This window comes from Hippoglossus hippoglossus, chromosome 2, assembly GCF_009819705.1.
Source record: "Hippoglossus hippoglossus isolate fHipHip1 chromosome 2, fHipHip1.pri, whole genome shotgun sequence".
Lineage (NCBI taxonomy): Eukaryota > Metazoa > Chordata > Actinopteri > Pleuronectiformes > Pleuronectidae > Hippoglossus > Hippoglossus hippoglossus.
The window spans coordinates 5,827,762-5,850,388 of record NC_047152.1 but is presented as its reverse complement, the minus strand read 5'-3'; the positions used below and the strand labels follow the sequence as shown (position 1 = coordinate 5,850,388).

General features: G+C 44.0%; 2 protein-coding genes across 2 annotated transcripts in view; both read right to left on the bottom strand.

The window, feature by feature from the left end:
* LOC117776392 (mitogen-activated protein kinase kinase kinase kinase 4-like) overlaps nt 1-15,387 on the bottom strand; it is a 29,798-nt gene extending 14,411 nt beyond the window's left edge. The window contains 8 exon segments of the mRNA XM_034610262.1: nt 18-72; nt 189-319; nt 400-490; nt 592-702; nt 861-986; nt 4,957-5,013; nt 14,635-14,700; nt 15,045-15,387. Coding sequence (XP_034466153.1) covers nt 18-72; nt 189-319; nt 400-490; nt 592-702; nt 861-986; nt 4,957-5,013; nt 14,635-14,700; nt 15,045-15,101 — 694 coding nt within the window. The 5' untranslated portion in view covers nt 15,102-15,387.
* A 2,805-nt stretch (nt 15,388-18,192) lies between these two features.
* Nucleotides 18,193-21,950, bottom strand: chst10 (carbohydrate sulfotransferase 10). The gene is made up of 6 exons (XM_034610250.1): nt 21,802-21,950; nt 20,969-21,112; nt 20,781-20,890; nt 20,461-20,686; nt 19,481-19,586; nt 18,193-19,300 (listed from the first exon to the last, which is right to left on the bottom strand). Exons 2-6 carry the CDS (start codon nt 21,060-21,062, stop codon nt 18,748-18,750), a joined length of 1,089 nt encoding a protein of 362 aa, XP_034466141.1. The 5' UTR covers nt 21,063-21,112; nt 21,802-21,950; the 3' UTR covers nt 18,193-18,747.
* Nucleotides 21,951-22,627: the final 677 nt, after the last annotated feature.

Below are 22,627 nucleotides of genomic sequence, written 5' to 3'. Positions count from 1 at the left end.
TAAAAACTGATACTCACGTGGTGCTCCTTCAGCCATTTCAATAGCTGTGATACCACAAGACCACAGATCACTCTGCAAGAGAAGACGACACAGATACTCAGACAAATCGAGACATTCACAGGTACAGTACGCCTGCTTCACACAAATACACAATGCCAGGATGCAACAGCTGCTGTGGAGGCTCTTACTCTGTAATCGTATGTAGCGTCTGGGTTTTCGTCACAAGCGATGACCTCAGGGGCCATCCAATAAGGAGTCCCGATGAAGGTGTTCCTCCGGCCCACGGTCCGATCCAGCTGAGCACTCACACCGAAGTCCACTGGAGAGAGACACGAGAGTCACCACAGTCAGCATTGTGCTGTAAGTTCATGCTCCAACAGTGATCTGAGCCGCTCTCACCTAGTTTGACTTCTGCATTCTCAGTGAGCAGGACGTTCTGGCCCTTGATGTCGCGGTGGATGACGTGGTGGGCGTGTAAGTGAGCCAGACCCTGATGAGGAGAGAGACACAGGACATGAATGAGAGGAGAGGAGGATGAGAAGAGAGGAGGATGAGAAGAGAGGAGAGGAGGAAAAGAGAAGGAGAACTCACTCTGAGGATCTCTCTGGAGATGTAAGCGATCCAGTCTTCCTTCAGCTGGTTCCCCTTGGTGTTCTTCACCAGGTCTGTGATGGAACCAGCTCCGCAGAACTCCATCACCAGCTATACAACAGATAGAAAACAAAATTAGAAAACACTAGAAGTATAGGGAGTAAAGACAAATAGGAAACATCACAGAACGTAACCATGGCTGCTACATGTTTTTTTCCTTGCATACTTCTTACTTTACTTTAATTTCTTGTCTGGATTTGAGGACTTACCCATAGCTGGTCGTCGTGTCCTGGGGGGCTCTTCTTAATGAAAGCGCCATAATAGGTTGCTATGTTTCTGTGGTGGGAATACTTCTTCAGCATATTGATCTCCAGTTTAATTTCCTCCTCTTCATCCTAGCAACACACAAAAATTCCCCACAAAGTTAGAATAAAAAGAGGATGATTGTCCTTTGCTCTGGAAAATCTTTATCATACAACACAATAACGACAGTGTGGGATCATCTGGCTTTTTATTAATCATCATTTCACCTCCAGTGACATTTCATTTCACATCCAAATCAATACACTTCCATTGTTCGGGTCATAGCGAGTGTCAAGCTGTGTGACAACGCCCTGGTGCTGCTCAGTCCGGCCTGGCCAGACCTTATTCAGGTCTCGGACTGTGTAACAATGCAGTATGAGTCCTTCATTTACTGGCAAATGATTCCTTTGTTTAGGGATTAATGATGCATGAGTGAGTTTCATAGTGAGTTGATGTGTGCAGTAGCCAGAAGCCATTATTGTTAATCCCTAGGAAGACTAAATATACATTAGATCGATGGCAAATCCCCCTACAGATACACTCTTGTGTGAGGCTGCAAAGAAAGCAAAGAATTCTGCCTGGACACTTAGAAAAGAATAACAAATACCATGAATATGAGGGGAAGGATCACGTTAAAGAAGATAAACAAGAGAGTAAATAGATATCTTTCATAATCAAATAAAAAAAACGGAGATTATAATCCAACAAAAGACCCTATAGATAAAAAATCCTAAAGGGAAATTAGTGGGTTTTATCCAGGGTTAAAAAAAAAAAAAGGTTGATCAGGTGCCAGATGGAGCTTTCATGCTGTGTTCAGTCTCTGCTGGAAATGTAACAGGAGCAAACGTGTCCAGTTTTCGCAAAAGGTCAGAACTGGCTTCAGCGCCAACTCCCTGCTCGCACCCGATAGCAACTTGACAATGATTAACCGTGACACGCTAATTGAACACATGCAGGGTGGTTCGCTTTACATGACCTCTCCTATAGAAGGTACAGTGGGAGGGGGGCGTACAGTATTATCACTGCAGAGATACAATGTGGAGGTTTGACTCTTTATATTATCAGGGATTTTATTTATTTTTTTGATAAGTATTTAATCACCAGGCTGGACATCACCTAAATAAAGAGACATAAAGAAATGTGATTTTCATTACCACATTGTGTAGCGTGCTTTGCATCACCTACAGCAAAATGGCAGTTGGTCGTCTATGCAGGCGGCCATACTGCTGCTGCACGACTCGTTTGAGTTGACGTAAGCCTTTCTGTTGTGTGCGCGCACCCCCCACTCCAGTGTCCCCCCCCCCCATCCACCCCCTCTCTGCTGTGCAGCTGTTGGATTATCACACTGCCGACTGTGAAAGCCTCGCTGCCACAAGTCACATGGTGAGGGAGAGAGAGAGAGACACAATCATATGGTGATGTGTGTGAGAGAGAGAGAGAGAGAGAGAGAGAGAGAGAGAGAGAGAGAGAGAGAGAGAGAGAGAGAGAGAGACGAGGAGGAGTGGAGCTTTGGTCATTTGGCGGCGTTTGGAGAGGATATGAGTAAAAAACAATATGTCGACCACACACACAATAATCTGTTTTACTAGATCAGATGAATGTTAATGCATGATTTGAGAAAATAAAATAATTTTGGGGGGGTTTTCTGGATCTAGTTTTGGAAAAATTCGGCTCGTTTTTGCGTTTTTACCAAAATCAACACCAAAACAAATTAAAAGAAATCTAAAACAGACTATGAACAGAAGAGCAACTTAAAATAAAGCCCCAAACAACCAAGGCCGTCACCAGTTTGTAGTGTAGTAGTGTGCAGCAGATACACAAGCCACTATCTGCACAAATCAACCAGTCGACTCTAAACCAGAGGATTAGAATAATATCTGAATATATACCAACATGGAGCCTCAAAGTGGAAAGGCATTTTTAGCTTCGGGCCGGTATGGCGGCGGAGACGAGGAGTGGACGAGTGTTTGGATTTGAGAATGTGGGTCAGAGTCGCACTGGACAAGCCTGCATGCCTGTGGATGAGCTCTAGAGCCACGACAGGGAAGAGAGGGCAACTTCAGCCTCACTGAAAATACACTGATCATCAGGTAACAGTTATAAGATATAAATGCAAATGTGTTAATTTATGTAATTTAATAAATGGGCTATTGTTTCAGCCCTAAATTACATTTTACACATACAAGGAAGCTACAAATGAAATCGTAGTCATGCTGACTGTGTGAGGTGTGCTGTGTCATTTCAATGGTGGAGACAATAATACACCATGAATCAGTGAAACACATGCAGCTAATAAAAGTCTGGATTAGTTTCAGGATGACGAGTTATGATCACTGTCTGGGAAGTTTAGTAACATGAGTTAATCTTTAGAAGGCCCACGCCCAGTGATACACAATCATGCAGTAATTAGCACTGCAGCCCGGCTGATATGGATTTTTACAGGCCAATGAGGATACAGATATTAGGAAGTAAAAAGAAATTGTAATTTATTCCTAAAATGTCATTATCAAACCACCCTTATGACAGAAATATAATTGAGTCTGGATATTTTACAGTTGAATCATTTTGTGTCAGAACCTGACCCCAGCCTCCATGTTTTCCATAATAACAGACACATGCAGCAGTGTGTAAAAAAGAAAAGTAGACTGCCCAGCCAACTTGACCAAACCCAACCTGAACCTGATCACCTTTTTAAAATATTTTTGGCCAAACTCCATCCTCAGGTGTGCTGCTCAAACACACAGACATATTGGTGGAATGTTTAAGGAAAAGCAGCCTGGAGCGTGCACTCAGTGTTTTGAGGAGGGCGATGGAGGGCGCCTCCTGTAACTGACAGCACTTTCTCACAACAAACAAAAACAGGTTTCTCCTGTGCAATAAGAGCATAACAACCTGCTTTATGTCACACTTTCCATTGTTCAATATCGCCTCGAAAAATAACTACATGTCTGGCACCCGACAGACACGCCTAGTTCAAGTCACACAACTTGAAACAGTTGGGCAATATTCTCTTTACTCGTTAAACATAAGAACTGTATAACTCTGACTCATCATGACATGGGCTTATCTGAGGAGTGACAGCAGGCAAGTCGGGGCACACAGACCGCCTGCTGCTGCGTCATTCGCCTGCGTCAGGCCCGTGATCCGTCACCGTGTCGGGGGTGCACTGGGGAAATGTGTCCCAATAACCTTGGTGGTGCATCCAGCTGACGACTTAAGATTTCGCTCCCAAGCCCTAAGTGGAGTGTGTTCACCAGGCACCAGAATTCAGGCCTGTCATTGTGCATGTACAGAATGATCACGCCCATATTCCTCCATCATTATCATGGCCGTGTGGGTGGCTGGCCCTGCTGGCCTTCACTGCTCCTCTGAATCCCTCAGCTTTGTGTCTCTGCATATGTGGATGTGTGGTTGTGTGCCTTCTCCCATCTGCAGACAGGACCTCCCACGGCTGAGGGCAGCCTGCTGGCCACTAAATGACGCACTTCACTCAATAGCATCCTGTTGCCTCTGCCCTTCCCCTGCTGTTTATTATGGGGGTAGGGGCTCATTAAGGAGCGGAGCATTTTCTTCTCTGCGAGCGCAAACACATTAAGACGTCAGATCTGATGGAATGTTTATGGAGATTGTAATATTAAACAGATAAGAGAAGAATAAATGACTCAATTATATCCAAGTATAATTTTTCCATGAACATTTCAACTCAATTTCAATGCAAATACCAGTATTTATTATTGAGCCCGGCTGATATAGATTTCCGGGGGCTGATGACAACTGATAAAGCGATCGGGCACTATTTATAACGTCAGGGCTGAACAAAAAGAAAAATCTATCCTACGAATTGTCAATGAAACATGATACAGTTATCGATTATTGAAACCGAAATGTGACAAACTGTGAATACAATTATTGAATTTTCTAAGATCAGTAAGATTTTTTTCATTTTCTGTCAAACAATATGTTTTGTGGTGAATTAGTATTCCTCCTGTCTTTGCGGAGTGCCAGCTGCACACGCTCACACCGTGATGTGGAAGGTGAAACAATACATGGTTCGGCCCTTACCTCGGTGACGTCCATGACCTTGATGGCAGCCAGCTGTCCAGTCTTGACGTGTCGTCCCTGTGAAGAAACAAAACAGAGGTGAGCGTTCACACTTCACGTGGCAGACTCATTGTTCTGTTATCAACTGGCCGATGATTAATGAACTGGGAAACGTGCACATGTTACTGACAGAAAAACAGACTCTAAATGCATTCCAGTGTATTGCCCATAGTAAATTAAATAAATGTTTAATTTACAAAGTTTGTGTCTTTACACACACTGGCATTAATGAGTATCACATGACATATTAAGCTGAAAACATCTGTTGATTGATGACTACTCGAATGACAGAAAATGTATCTGCAGCTACACTGATTAATGAATACTGATTAATTAATGCTGTGAAAGTTTTCCCATTGTCAAAGATTACAATCTCAAGACACATGTATCCCACATAAACTGACTATATATAGAATTATACATGCTACAGATGGACATGTTATTCCCAAGCTATATAGACCGACCATTCCCAGACTCTTATGCTCCCCAACAGCCCGCTGCCACTCCTTACATAAACAAAGGACTAAAATAGAGGCCCCTCTTCGACCTCCCTCCCACCACCAACTCTCTGAGAGGAGATAAAATATGGAAACATTTTTGGGAGCTGGCCCACATGGGTATGGGACGGGTATTCCCCTTCTTCTCTCCACTGCAGTGATACTGTGTCTCTCTGCTGGTCACTGCAGCAGCTGTATCGCACACACACACACATCAATACACTGCGCAGACCCTGGAACAGTTTCAGAAGGAGGACGACACACACACACACACACAAAAAGCACATTCTTGTCAAATCAGCCGCACACATGACCACCACCACCGACATCATATTAGCCAGTGCATTCCATAGTCAATTGAAACAGTATGGATTATGACAATAAAAGCAATGCTGGCTTAAGGGGGGGCTCTCTTTTGACTGAGGGATAAGAGGAACCCTTAACAATGCCTTTAATCCTCTTCACTTTGATCCCAGGGGTCAGCAAAAGCAACACGGAAGCTAACATTACAGCTGTGCCCCCCCCGTGTCAGAGCTGCTGGCGCTGAGGTGGTGCGCTGTGATGGGCTCGCAGGTCACAGGTGGGACCAAGAGGAACTCGGTGGTCAACCTCCATACTACTCACATAATTTCTTTAGTGACTTAATATTATTGCTTAATTATTTTGGGATTGAGTGTTAACCTACGAACAGCCTATTGAAAATGTGTGTTTACATTGGGGTTATTCATGATTTAAAGACTTGTTTGGAATAGGTACTGGGAGGTCATGATAGGAAAGTGCAAGGTGATTCTTTCTCCGGGAGCCTGAAGGATTTATACGGTCACATAAACCCAAATGTCTCCCGAGCTTCTGTGGGAGATAAGGTTGTCTAGGCCACAAAGTCGTTCTGCATTTTGATCGCACAAAACACCTAAGGTTACACAACATTGGGATTTAAGTGATGAGCTGAGTTCCCTGGAAGGCTTTTATCCCCTTTCACCATCCATTTTTCTTTGTAAAGAAAACAAAAGAAAAAAGTTGACACTTCACTGAGTCATTGCAGATGATGTGAATCAGCACAAATTTAACAGGAAAGGTTTTTGGAAAGGTGTATTTAGAGAAAGGATGCTGCCGAGTTAAACACAATGCAAAATACACCCTGCATATCTTGTATTTACAACATTGACGTAAATAAAGATACTTTTGCCTGAATCAGGTCCCATCTTAATAGATATGAAGAACTGATCTTGCGAATGTAGAAATTAATGTGTTTCCTAATGTCTACAGTGCTCTGTGTTAATTTACCACATGCCATCCCATCAGAACTGACAAACCACAATGCCCACTCTGTATTTTTCAAAGGGGAAACAGTCTCATATGAGGCTGCAACTAAAATCATGCTCATTATTGATTCATTTGTTGGTTGGAAAAAGATAATATAAGCTACTTAAATAAACAATTAACTATTCAAATGCTGATAGCTAAATTTTCTGATGTTTAACTAATGAACAATGGACTGACTGTTTCAGCTGTAGCTCTGTGGACGGGCCCCTGTGACACAGACCCTTGAATGGGTAACGGTCAGTCAGCTGCACTCAGGCCCAGAAGGGCCCCTTGCAGCAGCCAGCTAGGCGTGGCTGGGGAGAGGTTATCTGAGGAACTGAGCTATCACTCAGCTCTCTCCGGCCTCCATCTCCACTCCTACATCCCAGCTCCTCTTAACCATGGCCAGATGTGCGGCTGGCATCTGCCCAGCTCAGCACTAAACCACTGACTGACTTACTGCCTACGGAGCCACAGACAGTACATTCAAATCTACCCTAAAACCAAATACACTGCTCGAAGAGGCCTCGATTCATGTCCCTCAACACTAGCAACTCATGAAGTGATGCTGCTCTGTTGAGTGCTGACATAAGAGGAAGAAATAGACCTTTTCCCATTAAGTGGGCTTTATTTCACAAGCATGTGTAAACTAGAACCTGTGCTACTGGCAGTGCCATTCAAAGAAAACACACTTCAAGCGGTGCTGTCATGGAGGGGATCCAAATTCGCAATGTACATAAATAAAAAACTGTTGGGAAAGCATATTAATGTTTTATCGTGGATTTTCACTTAACAGAAGTGAGCTGTAGTGCTCAGCAGTATCGTTAGTGGTCTGTGGACAAAGAGGGAGTTCTGTTTCCAATACACTTTTCTACCAGGCTCACATCCACTGGATCCCAGAGCACAGTGAACCTCTCCCTCCCTACATCTTTCACATTAATGCACGATCAATCACACTTAGCAACGATTTAAAAAAAAAAAACCCGGCCAGCTTTCTAACCAGGTCAGCCTCTAGTGCCACTGCACAACTGAGTGCTACAATTGAGCGACATGCTTTCTAACTAGCCACGTAGGTGCAAAACAAACTCGGCTTCATATCATTAGTTCACACAGCGAGGGAGGGAGAGGACCGCTGGGTGCCGTGGGTTGGTTCTTCAAAAGGTCACTGGTGAAAGTGTGTGTGCAGTGAAGCGTTTATGTGAAGATCTGAGGTGACATTTGAACTGGCAGAGTGAGTAGGTAGCTGTGCAGAAGGTGATAAACAGGCAGGTCGCAACCTCTTTCTAACTTGAGAGGCTCCTGGACAGATGCAGCAACCCGACACATATCAACACAAGTCCCACTCAACTGTCCGAGTCAGTTGCTCCAGACATTTTCCTTAACTTTTCCTGGCTGCCCGCTAGTAAAATGTCCGAAAAATTTCTGAGTGCGGCCACTTGAGATTACAGCGGGAAAATGGCCAGAAAATTCACGTGGGCATGTTGATAAGAAAACAAATATCTTGGGATGAAAAAAAAAGGAGCCATACACCTAGAGGACGCAGATGAAGATGTCAACGTGTAAAGACAACAAGATTTAAGAGCTTATGGTGATCTTATATATCATGTCCTGACTCCTGCTTGCTCTACACAGGTGCCACCCCACGTCTGAATGTTCCAGAACTGTCCTGTTGTTACGAACGCGTCTGAGCGTCTGAATTTTCTGGGCATTTTCCAGAAAACGGCTTTACTGACACACACTTCTGCAAAGTATATCAGACGAATGGCAGGGAGAAAGAAATGATCAATCAGCAGTAAGCAGCAGCACATGACGTCCAGGGCTGTACCTTGCCCCTGCCTCCCTGGGCTCTGCTGCTTTATAATGCTGCTGCATACCAGCATACTGACCCAATTCTCTCTCTCACACTCACTCACTCACACTTGGCCCGGGCCGTGCTGCCTCCACATCAGCTCTCACCAGAGATGGAAGGATGGAAGAGGCAAGGACAAAGATGAGGAGCGGTGGAGGCCGAAAGAGAAATGGTGATGTGAGTGGAAGGAGGATAGAGGACAGGCAGTGAGTCTGTCTATCTTGGGGGACGAACACAGGGAGAGCTGAAGAAGAGTCTGAGGCGGGGGGCTGGTTTGATGTGACTGGGCATCTATTGATCAGAGTGCAGCAGTGGCTATGGGATCAAAGATACACGCTGGAGCTTCTCCTCGTCACAAAACAACATTTTAACAACACTTGAAGGGTGTGACGTGGAGAAAATATCCTCAGTCCTATGATGAGTATGATGTTACTGAAATAACAAAAAGCCTAGAGAACTGTCTAGTTTGGGAAACAGTTTTATGTGGTGTAAATTGAAAGAAGCTGCGTGGGGAATTTACTTGAGCAAAATCCCATCCCTGATGTGGACTGAGTGAGGTGTGCCTGTTGTACGAGAGGATCTGTTCATCCCAGCACATTAACACATTAAGTTTTCTTAAGGAAATGTGAAGAGACCGAAGAGAAAAGAGCTGTCAACTCAGTCGAAGCCGCCGGAGAGAGACAAGCAAGACACTGTCTCGTCTGCCGTCACTTTTGTGTCTCATCTCAACACCACTCGGGTAATGAGGTGGCTCAATGAGCTCCTCACAGACACACACGCACGAGAGAGAGAGACAAACACAGAGAGTTTTGTTCAGACAGCATGGCCAGTCAGGGGACGCTGCGGGTCTTGTGACACCCATTAGGGAGAGGGTCAGTGTGGGGGGGAGGCGGGGGGACAAAAGAGACACACACTCTGCCAGCTCGAGAGGACGCAAAGTGGAGGAGTGTGTGTCTGAGTTGAGCTTGAAATGTTTCACACATCAGGGCTATTCAAAAAGAGCACAGGCGAATGTACTTAAAAGGCTGCGTCCGAACACAGTGTGTGGACGACAATATGGGAACTTGGCCCCTGCTGCAGCATGGGTGACACATTCAACACCCCTACAGGTTCTGACCTAAAAGCTGAACAGCCAATCAGCACGCAGACCCCAAGGACCTTTACCGATGAGGCTGTAGATAAGAAGGCAAACCCTCCACTGCTACAAGGTGCAGCAATGGCATCTAATCCTCTCCTCTGCATGTAGAGCAATATTCATTCATGTTCCCATGCATTCAATTGTACTAAATATTATTTTAATAGATCCTATGATCAAGATTTCATGTGCAAAGTCTTTTCGTCTTGCTTTGGGGAGCCAAACTTCTGCTTTTTCCCCATTTCCATCCACGTTATAGCAATTTTCAATAAAGGCAATCTATATGAATTAAGCATTTTTTAGCACAGATATAGAAAAATCTTTAATAATTAGTATATTACACAGATGCCTTAATAATCCAGTATCAGATATTATAGTACAGACTCTGAAACAAGCTGCAGTGGCTCTTTTACAGGACAACATGTGCGGATACAAGCAGAAGCACAGGGGTCGATGAGGATGAGAGCATTTTCATCCACTGGCTCGCTCATTTAAAGTGCAACATCTTTCACTTTGCATGCCCCAGCACCAGCCTCCGTTATTAAATCCACAAGCTTCCTTTATTTTTTTGCACAAACATTGCAATGCACCTTGTTGCTTTCATCGCAGATGACCACTACTGCCCTGAAGTAAGCACCAGTCTAGCCCAGTGCCATATGGCTCTGGTAGACATTTAACAGATTGCATGAGAGGCTCCACTCCCTCTCCAGCAGCAGCTCCCACCCTGTGTGCCCGTCAGGCGTAGCCAGCCCCATGAGGACAGAGCTTCTTGTCCTGAGGGCAGGGGCGAGGCTGCACCTAAGGTTGGGGGGGGGACAAAAATAACAAAGGATGGAGATGAAGGACAGTGTTGGGAAAGGAGGAGCAGCGGCTGAGCTTGACTCAAGGAAATATGTCTCCTACTGGTGGGCACTGCTTTGGCACGGCCTGTGGATGCATGGCAGGCAGGGAGGCAGGTCAGCAGGGGCTTCAGGGGCCTACAAGCCTGACTATATATGGCAATTCTGTAGAGCAGGGGGAGAATCTTCCCAGCATACCACGCACAATTTTTAGGAATTATGTCTTTTTCTGTGTTATCATTACTCTCTCGTTTCTTAATCCCTCCATCCAAAGAGAGGCACCTGAGATGGTTTAGTGAGCCAGCTGGTCCAGGGCCAGCTGATAAGAGAAGGAGGGAGAGACGCTCGGGGAGAATCTCTTTGTGCAGAGCTTCCACAGAGGCATTATTTTAAAATAATTCAAGACGTTTGAGAACGACTGCGTGTGGCAGACTTAAAGGATATAACTCTACTGGTGAATAGCTGTTTACTGTGACCAGGGAATTGCATTTGCTTTGTTCACCATTAACATGGTTCACCCACTGTTTTATAGCACAGCACTGAAAGCTGCAGCGAGTGGGGACGCTAAACAAACTGTTGTAAGTCTCATCCTGAGGACGTGAACGTTTTGGGATGGAGACTCTCCCTCCACGGGCAGATGCAAGCGCTTCATACACACATGTGACAGATGACCCCCACATGTATTACTGCGTTTTATTGTTTCGGTATTTCATGCGTCCTTATTTTAGGTTGCTACGCCGTGTGAGCAGTTGTTGCCAAAGCTGGAGTAGCGACCTTTTCTTGCAGGATTCAGGGCAGGCTTTCCACCGCAGGGACGTGCAGCCGATTAGTCAAACAGCCAATGGGAGTCACGGGCGAGATTTCTGGAGGGAGTGCAATAGTCTGGTTTTCTCTCAGATCCCTTTATGCTGAAAGGTTATTATGGATGTGTTGCTCAATGACGCCGAAAATATGTTACCATCCCCAGCTTTAATAAATTTCGCTTAAGATGCAATAAGAGGGGTTATGCTATTGCAGCTGCAAAATTCAAAATGGCCCACTGCAATAACATTTTACAAGTAAGTCTCAAAATGATATGATAATGTTGCAATAAAGTCTCTTTATGGTTTGGTTTTTAGCACAAGTAAATGACTGCAGCACTTTTCAAACGGATTAATCACTCAGGAGACTCAATCTGCATATTGATCCATGCTTCCCACTCCTGTCAACCAGCTGGCTGGAGCTAAAAGAAGCCTTTTTAAGCTATAACATAATTTTCATTATGGCCGTCAGTCAAATTCTGCTGCGCTGTGTTTATTAGAAGTTCACAGTAATCTGGCTCCTCTCCAGGGCCGACGGCTGCCCTCCTGGCATGGAGCATGAAGCTGGAGCGCCAGCAGCACAGCGTGGTCACAGGGACCCGGGATTTCAAGTCTTAGAGAGCAGCTCCTTTCATTTTCTGGGATAGAGTGTAAAAGGTACAAGAAACACAGCGGAGAGTCACAGAGAGGTTTTTGTGGGATCTCATGCTCGGTCAGCATTAATGGTCTTCATCTCAGTAGGTATTATTTGATGTTTTTCCATACTATGCCAACAAATTTAATAGCAGAGTTCCAGGACCAATAACAATACTAGAATGTTTAATCCATGGACTGTGTATAAAGGTCGATGACATTACTGCTTCTCAATTGCTCCCTGGTGACTGTCTGCAGCTAAAAACCCTACCTCCTCCATGGTAGAGGATGGGACAGTCGTCAGATTTTTATCAAATAACGTTTTTGGCATTGTGGGTAGTTTTTAATCACACTAATGTACAGTATGTCCAAATTGAAATTTCCTGAAGTCTATGTTTAAAACACAAGCAGCCATGCAATAACGCTAAAATCTAAAATTGAATATTATTCAAACTATGTAATCATAGTATAAATTAATGAGGCTATAAAATCTGAACAGATATTTGACACCAGCTTTCTGTGGTTAACAGGGAGGCAAATATATCAATATGTCATCATGTCTAAGCCAAACTATTTCCCTTCGCCAATTCTGAGTATCAACAAATATTCGTTATTGTAGTAGGAGTATTATGAATGAGTAATAAAGCCTTTGGACGTGACTGATGATTGTATTATGATCAGCTTATTGTACGGCATAAAACTGCACTTGTACATGTGATTCCAAATGTGAAATCTAACAACCAAACATTCAGCTTCCCCATGAACAACACACAAGTTTAGAGGGAATCAAAAGTTGCCACAAATCAAAAGAGTAAAGAAGCGTGGTCACATTGTGTTATCTTAAAAGGCCCCTTGCAAACTGTGACCAAGTGCTTGACAAAGCAGGGGGAAAAAAGCCTCCGAGGGAGAAGAGAACTCCACCCCGTTTTCAGTTGGGGGGCCTGTTGTGATTATTCAGTCGGTTGGCGTTTGAAACCCTGCGGACAAACGCCTCCTTTCTGTGGCTCCAACTGACTCACTGACCGACCGGGAGACCCGACGAGAGCGAGGAGACAAACTCAGCTTTGTGAGAGTGCAGGTTCTGTCTGGAGCCAGACAGCTGCTCTTCCACCACTTGCAGCCCCCCCCCCACCACCACCACACTCTCAAACTGCACGTGTACACAGGCCACATGCTCCTTAAACTGGTTAACATGACACTGATCGACACCTGATTGACAGGATGCTGCTGCAGCAAGCTTCAGTGTTGCGATGACTTCCCTATAGACGGTTTGGCTTATCTCGTTGGGCCGTGTCTTTGTGTCAACTGCAGGCTAATCTGACAGCCCTCTCTTGTACGAGCTCCATTCCCACACAGCCGCACTCGCAAATAGAATTAACACTGGACAGTGAATGGAGGGAGAGATTAAAAGGGGACACACAAAAAAAAGAGAGAGAGAGGGAGATGCAGTAATTCTCTGTCCCACACGCCCAGCTCAAACCCATCTGGTGGGAAGATAGCGAGCGGGCATCTCACTTCCTAATGACAATCATCCGCTCCTCCTCAGAGCTGATTTCAGGTGTGGTTATAGTGTGAGCACATGCATGCAGATTTCACTGTGTGAGCGGAGGCAGTGGGGGGGGGATCCTGGGAGTTTGGGGCACTGGGGGATTGAATGCAGGTCACTGGAGCACTGAGGGCTGTTAGAATTAAATACTCAGCTTAGCTTGCTGCTTAGTGTGCGAGCAAATTGATGTTTTTTTGGCGAGCCCCGCCAGTACGAGCCTATTAACGGCGCTTAACAAATCTTAACACATCATATATGGCAGCAGGCGACAAAATGGAGCCCCCCCACTGGCTAGCCCAGCTGCAGAAATGACAACAAAACAAGGCCCTGTTGTAGCATTAGCTCAGGACAGATTGACTCTCCAATCCAAGGCCACATCTTTAACTTCAACACGAGCGCTCCGCTGTGTCTTCCTCTGCCTCCTCGGCTGCATCTTTCAACAGCCGCAATGTTCCTTCTCAGCAGAGAAATGTGACACCGGGAGCAGATGGCCCGGAGAGAGTGGGATTCCCGTGCAGTGAACTGGAAAAGTCCTGATTTTTTTATAAAACAGGATATGATTTTTTTTGGGGGGGGGGGGGTTTGTGAAAAGAAAGAAGAAAAGCAATCAACCCGCAGATAATAAGAAAAACAAGAGACGTGAGCTCAGCAGGATCTGGATTGTGGCTGATACTGTTTCTCCATCCTCGACAGGTGATGCAAGACCGGTGATGCATCAGACTGTAGACTGTCTGATTCACTCTTTAAACAGACACACACACAGAGAGAGAGAGAGAGAGAGAGAGACACACACACTCCCAGCTGAACAGTCCACAGCCCCTGTTTTCTCACACACACACACCAAAACAAACCAGAATCTGTAATATCACACCTTTCTCCCAGCTTGCCCGTGTCTAATGTGTTGTGTTGGCCCCAGCTACACCTCCTATGTGTGTTACCCTGTCACTCCCTTTGTTCCCCGGCTGGATGGGGACAGAAAAACAACAGTGGCTGTGCAGAGAAGCCCAGGACGGGCCATGCACTGCGCCTGCAACCAACCTTGTATACTTGTCCATAGGTGCCATTTCCAACCACCTCCACCAATTCGAATATCCCAGCTGGATCCTGGAAAAAGAGAAACACAGAAATGGGAGTTTTTTCGGGGGGGGTATGAAGCTTGATGAGGGGTGTCGGTGTGTTTGATTTGTGGACGGTACAGTCCGGGGTGAGCCAGCTGTTGCGCCCTGCTCGCCCCTACATGCCAAATGCATCCCGAACAAAGGAAAAAGCAGACACTGGCAACACCTCGCTACGGCTCAGCGGTCATTTTCGAGCCGAGAGCAGCCGGGGAGAGCAGGTTGGAGCTAGCTAACGTTAGCCTCAGCCGAGGGACGTGTGTTTTTTAATATCGAGGGATGTGGAATTAGAGATTTTTTGTAGAGAAAACCAGGCTCAGAGGCTCCACTCACCCGCAGTGACGCCAAGTCTATGTCAACTAGACTTTTAGCCGGAGAGTCGTTCGCCATCTTTTCAAATAAAAGCCGAGCTTCCCGTCGCGTTTGCAGAAAAATGTCCGCCGCTGGAGCATCGGCGGGGCTCTTCCGGGCGAGGTGGGGAACTCAGCAGAGGCCGCGTCGCACTCCTCTCCGTGGGGTCCGCTTCTCGGGCAGCAGCCGCTGGAGCTCAGGCTACTCCATGTTGAGGTGGCAGCAGCGGGCTCCCTGTCCGCTCTCTGCCGCTTCTGGCCGCTGGGTGTCGGAGGAGCTAGCACGGCGAGCCTAGCCTTCCGCTGCGGACCTTCAGAATAAAAGCCTGGCTCTGAAAGAATGCTCTCTAGTGTCTGACAGATGTGACTTATTTAATTTTATTTAATTTAATTGAATCATTTCATTATTATTATTAGTAGTAGTTGTAGTAGTAATAGTAGTATCAATATTATTATTATTATTATTAGTAGTATCAGTATTTTTATTATTGTCATGTTATTAATAGTAGTAGTAGTGGTAGCAGTTTTATATTATGGTTATTATTATCGTTAGTATTAATATTAGTAGTAGTAGTTGTTGTAGTAGTAGTAGTATCATTATTAGTAGCAGTATTATCATTTTTATGGTCATTATCATTATCATTAGTAGTAGTAGTAGTATTAGTAGTATAATTATTCTTTAGCCTTGGTTACCGGTGCCGAGCTGTTCTGTACTAAGTTCTAAACTTAATTGTTGTCATCACTATGTTTTATATAGAAGTATATATGTGTAACGCTTTGTAAATTAGCAGATTAAATAATGTGATGCTCTAATATCCGATGCATTAAGACAGTATATTTTGACACTTCCTTTCCTGCTGACATGTGAAAATGTGATTTCAAAGTGATGTATGTGGTTGTGGTTTTCCCTTTAGTACATAGTAATAGTAGTAATAGTACAGTGTGGGTGGAGGTCTGCAGAGACGGACCTGTGGTCCTGATAATCCGTCCATGGCCTGATGCCTGTGTTTTATCAAAGTGTTTCCATATTTACCAGAGAGGGAATAAGTACTCAGATATAAGATGTAAGGAAATTGAAATACAACAGTATAAAAATACTTAAAAACACTTAAAGAACAAGTTGTTACTTTACATTTCTATTTAGAGAAATGAGCTGTGAGGAAAATATGTTAAAAATCTAGTGCAAAAGTGCTGCATATACAAGTTACATTCCCGGCAGACATTTTATTATGAGGTAACCAAGCTGTTCTGATACACTGGGCGTCCAAGTTCCTTTTATGTTGAAAGCAAAATCAGATGTTTTCCGTTTGCAGCCCGGCTGCTTCCGTCCAGCTTGACGCAGCTCTGATGGAGAACCGCACACAGATTAGAAGCCGGTCGGCCTCGCGCAGAAAGAAAAGGGCTGGGCCTCGTTTCCACCGAGCATGGACACCGAGGTTATTTAATGCATCGCTCATAACTGACTCTACACCCTCACATCAGCCTGTATATAAGCATCTATACATTTTATACATGCAGCCAGGGCGGGGGAGGCACAGCATCCTCGTGCACATGCAACTTCCCTGTCAATATTGTAATCATGGGTGTGGCATGTGAGCAACCTCAGGAGGGATGTTGTGCATGAATATAATTATTTCACATCATCATTAATAATGGAGCCGAATGTACAATAATGACTTTTAGAATTAGACTTTTCAATTGAGAAAAGTGAATTACAGCTAAATGAATATATTAACAGTCAGATTTTATCACGACATGAGGGTTTTGTCAGTGATGATTCAGTTTGCTGCATTGAATGATCTTGTTAAGCATGTGAGTGAGTGTGTGTGTTTGCAGCCTCAGCTTCCCGTCATAGCAAATCAATGTGCACCAGTGAGCTCTTAAAAGGCCTTGTAGCACTGCACTTAAAGTAATATAAAATAAGTACTATCATATACTGGCGCTCGTTGTGTTGCGTTTTGCAATCCACAGTATTTTGCAACAAAAACACAAAAAAATAGCAAGAGGCAGTGTTTCAGTTATTTCTAATAACCCAGGTCTAACACACACACACATTTGATCTGTTGGTCAAACAAACCTGAAGTCAACACTGACAGGACAAACCCGTCAGGCAGGGTGACACACACACACACACACACACACACACACACACACACACACACACACACACACACACACACACACACACACACACACACACACACACACACACACACACACACACACACACACACACACACACACACACACACACACACACACACACACACACACACACACACACACACACACAAAGCCTCAACTCTTAAAAGGTTACACTTAAGACACTTAACTAACGCTTAAGCTCTGTAAATCAACTTAAATCCATCTGCCAAGAGGTAAATCTTGTAGCAGTGACACCGATAAAGAAAATCCCTCCTCTCCTCCCACTGGCCCGGACTGTTTTCTGCTGACACACAGCGATGAAGTCACTGTTTTGCCCTGATTCCCATGGTTCAAGTGTGTGTGGTGACATTTAGTCTGTGTGCTGAGCAGTTTGTGGTAACTGAGCAGGAAAGTTTAAAAATGGCTTACACTGCCACCTCGTGGGGATGGGATATTATTGCAGCAAAAAACAACAAAATACACACACAAAGAAATTTAAAATCTGACTCTTCCACATGGAGCTTTATTACTAACCCGTCGTTCAAAACGGTCTCCAGGTGGCTGCAGCGTCTTACAACCGAGACGATTCTTTGAGCCACTAGTCAGAAAGTTAATATTATAAATAGCAACATGTAATACAAATGTTGAGTTGCAGGTCATGTTAAGAACATTTACACAGTACCTTTCTGTTATAGAAAAAAAACAAACAAGCCTTTAAAAATCCAGTACCAACTTTTCCTTCAACATCCCAGAGCCGATAAATGGAGTGAACGAGGCAGAGCGACAAGAACAGCAGCTACAGTTTTGAATCAGGGAGCGACCAAGGTCTTCTGGTCTGTTTTTTACCATTTTGATGCAATTTAATGACATTTTAAGAATAATTTAGTGTAATAGAAACGTTAGTATGCCTCAAATAAAGCAAAAATCAATGATAAAGATAGAAAAGTTGAAAAATGGTCGTAAAGATCATTAATCAGTCGTTAAAATCATGCTTTACTCCCTGATACACACATCATAGCGTTTGTCTAGCGCAAGAGGTACAGAAAAGACTAATTTGAAGAAACACGTCGTAGCACTGTTCACAGCTTTCATTGACAGGATGAGTCATTGTAACAAGTGATCCCTACAGTGCAATATGATAGCTACATTACAGGGTCTCGGGCCTGTATCCCTGGCATTATAAGAGTCTCTGACATATAACTGTCATAAATATAAAAGGTAGCAAAGGTTTTCTCTATTTGACCTGGATTTGATCGTTAAATTGACCTTTTTGTCAGTTCCAGCTCCCGTCTCTGTAACAGCACTTTTAAATATTCGAATATGAGGCAGCACTTTTCCAGCGACTGCAAATATAGGCAGCATCGCCACAGCCGGTCAGTTATTCCAACAAAGGTGGTTAAAATAAGAGCAACAAGGTTACAGTGCGCCATCTACTGCATACAAGCCTTTTCAGTCGCTCAGCTACGATACACCTCTGTCTCAGTGAGCCAAAGATGTTGAGACAATTCATATGAAAACATTTTAGTCACTATTAATCATTTTTAGTCCAGTAGAAAGTCTGGGCTCGGGTAACCAAACAGGTGGAAGTCCCCCTGGTAACGTGCGAAGAGACGCCGGATGTCTCGCTTGCCGATGGTGGAGAAGTAGTGCTCGACCTTGGACCTGTTGTAGTGGGTGATGCCAGGAGGGATGGACGGGTAGGACACCAGCTTGTCAATGCCGGCCGCTTTGAGGATGTGGGGGGCGTCCTGCTCCAATGTCTCGTGGTGGCCAACCACGCTGTAGTGTATTTCGCACGGCGCACACAGCTCCGCATAAGTCACCCAGTGAATAATGTGCTCGCCAAACTGCCGGTCCAAGCGGCGACGGCCCTCCACGTCACCCAAGTAACGGACAAAGTCGTCAAAGTGCAGGCCAGACGCGGCGAGGCTGCTGTCGCGGTGGCTCTTGCGGTATTTGCGGATGATGGCGGGAGCAATGTCATGTTTATACCAAGGCTCGAAGCGAGGGTTCTTCACAAACTTGTCCTTGAATGCAGAAATGAGCCGCTCAAAAGGATCCCTCACAATGAAGAACTTAAAGTAGGTGTTTAATCTGTTAAAGAAGGTTTCAGGGGTAAACAGTCAGAGAAGAACAATGAGCATTTCTGCACTTTTATTGACCATCAGAAAATCTTTAAATAAATCTAGCCCTTTACATTAAACCCAAATGTAAGCCAATCAATTCACACTGTTCGTTTTCAGTCATCATTTATCACCAAAACTCCAAACTAACCTGTGAGTTATTTCCTGTGGTGTGAGTGATGAGAGGCGGGGCAGGCCGTTCTTATCGTGGTCGTGAACGAGGTTTTCTGGGATCTCATTCACATCGGAGAATCCTCCTGCAGACAACAACAACATAAATCATTGATTTAATCAGCAAACAAAACAAACGCACCTTCACCCTTGAAATATTTAGAGCATTGCTGTAATACTTTACCCATTTGTGTGCAGCCAACCCATAAAATCATAACTGATGTTCATCAGTCAATCCTTTATTATAAAATATCATATTTTTAGTCTTCATCCTGAGCTAAAAATAAGGTCCATACACTGTCTTTCAAACACTGAGTCTCTGGACATTAAGATGACGTCAATTTTTAGATAAAAAATAGATACATGAAGATGCACTCAGTTTTAAACCTGGACGCTCTTGCAACTGCAATTCACTACAATCATTTGGCTGTTGCTGGATCAGACAATGAGGTTACAATCATAAATCTTTATCCATTTGATCTATAGTTTCATTCCCTGCTGCCAGCAGCACTTTGTCCCCATCGGGTTACAACTGAATAAACATATTCTATATTTTTAATCTAACAAATAGGATTTCAGCACTTTAGCATCCATTAAGGAAATTAAATTCTGCTAAATAATGTTGTGTCGCAGACGACGGTGTATAAATCAAACTGTGCACTTATTGACTATTTTATTCAACTCAGCCCCTTTCATCCCTGATTTTTTAAGATAAATATAAATTAATGCAAAACATCAATCTTTTGCCCCAGCTCTGTATTTGCCTGTTTCCATTTTTCCTTCACCATGCATGCACTTGACTCAGAACATCCTCAGAGCAGATCAAACTAACTCAGATGAGCTGCTCTGCAGAAAAAACTTAGTCCCCCATCACATAGTTCACCAGGGATTGGCTGAGAGTTTCTGGAACAAAGAACTTGAATCCCTGATTGTTACTCCCTTTGTCCAGTCCACACTTACCATTGAGCACAATGAGGACCTTCTTCCACTGCGTGTTTCCCACTTTAGGCGTCTGGCAGAACAAGATCTTCTGTTTGTCGCAGACAAAGATGCGATCCAGGACGAACTTGCTGATGGAGACATGAGTTAAATTCCTGAGGCTGCTGTTCTTACACATGGCCGAGAGCAGCTCATTCCGCTTATCGGTGACTGACTGCCAATCTGTCACTGTGGGCTGTTCAGTCGGCTGAAACACACAAACACAACACTAATGTGAGCGATAGCCTTGTTTTTAACATGATTGTTCTTAGTTTAGTTAGAACTTTTTTAAAATTAGTCACCTGATCTGAAGGTTGGGGGGCAGCTTTTTCTTGGCTGGAATCTGCTATGGGTTGATTCACCTTGGCGCCTGGTAGAGTCCAACTCTGACCACCCACCCTCTCTCCATAATCTGAAAACAGCAAATCAGAGCTGGTTGAACATTGTATCTAGAACAAATGGCGGACTACGACAGGACACAGCAGCTCACCATCCACGGCTCTGTAGCTGATGAACTTGCTGACGAACATGAGGATGAGCAGCACCCAGCCGCAAGCCCCGAGGAGCAGCCAGTGGGGCCGCATCGCTCCGCACGTCAGCCGAGGGCCATGGAAACACTGTGCCGAGCTCCCACCTGCACACACATGGAGGCTTTACCTGGGATAGCATGCTATTGCTAACACTAGCACCCCCCACGTAGATGTCTATTAACACCTCACTGCGTTATGTGCGTGTCAAGTTATAGAGTTAGCTACACACACATACACACATATATATATAGATATATATATCTATATATATATCCCTGCATAGCTGCTAATGTGATAGCTTATGACCAAAAGCTAACATTACTACACTAAGTTTCTTTGTTATTGTTAGCCACCAAATGCTAACACAAACTTATTCACACACACAGCAGCCACTGTTAACTGTATTTAATGAAGCTAACTGTTAGTTATGAGAGTTAGCCTTCCATTAGCTACACCTGTCACCTTGCCTTAAGGTTTGCTAGCACCTCACTACGTTATATCCCTGTTAAGTTATGGAGTTAGCTTAGCTACATGTGCATCCTTGCTTAGCTGCTAATTCAATAGTTTATGATTATTATTACATTACTGCGTTTAGACTGTTATTGTTAGCCACCATATGCTAACTCATTCGCACCCAGTAGCCTAACTGTAAACTGTATTTAATGAAGGTAACTTGTAGTTAGCTCACCAACTAGCCATACCTGACCCTCCCAGACAACTTGTACTACGCTAGTTTTTCTTGCTTCGCATGTGAAAGTCAACAGACACATTATTCTCCTCTTCTTCTTCTTACCTTCTTATTGGAGTTACATCTACTTCAAAGCTGCACAAACTCTGGGAGAGACGCTGAACCTGCTGCTGCGCCTTGTTTGTTCTTCTTTAACCCAGTTTCCATGATGCCACGCCTACTTCCGTGTTAGGAACAGGACCCGGTGTAGTCCCGAGTTCCGCCTGTAACTATACCCAATTTATATAATCTCCTTTGTTGGTGTTTATTAATGATCCGATGTGTATTGTTCATGAATGTTTAGAGTTAATTATTTATTAGACCCAGTTAAAGACGCATTTTCTTGCTATTGGTCTGAGTTCGTTGAAATGTGGAAAAATACCAAACTCCATGAAATTATGCCTGAACTAAAACACGTTTTCCTATCACACTTTGATTTAAGTGTTAGTGTTGAAGAGCTGCTGCCATGTAATTTCAGCATTAAAAAAAAAAAGCTATTCTGTTTATAGATCTCTAGAAATAAAGTTATGAATGTATTATTTGATTAATAGCTGAGATTTTCATCCTCTTCCTTTTTAAGACTAGAAAGTGTATTAATATTTTAAATGTAAAGTCAAAACAGCCCAAATTATCAGCTTGGAAAAGTGTTTGACCCCAAAGTGTCAGAAAAGAGACCTGGGAGGAGGATGCATTATTTGGCAAAGCAGTAAATCTGCAATCTTTGAACAACCTGTGCATTTCCTACCTGCTGTTTGTGATAAATCTGTGACTGACTGTCCATAAGTGCTCAAAACATCTGGATGACCTCAACTGTCCCTTTTTTTTTTTCCTTTAAATTGTATAAGGATTCCATACTACTGACAACTAAAACAAAGCATCACTTTTAAGGTAG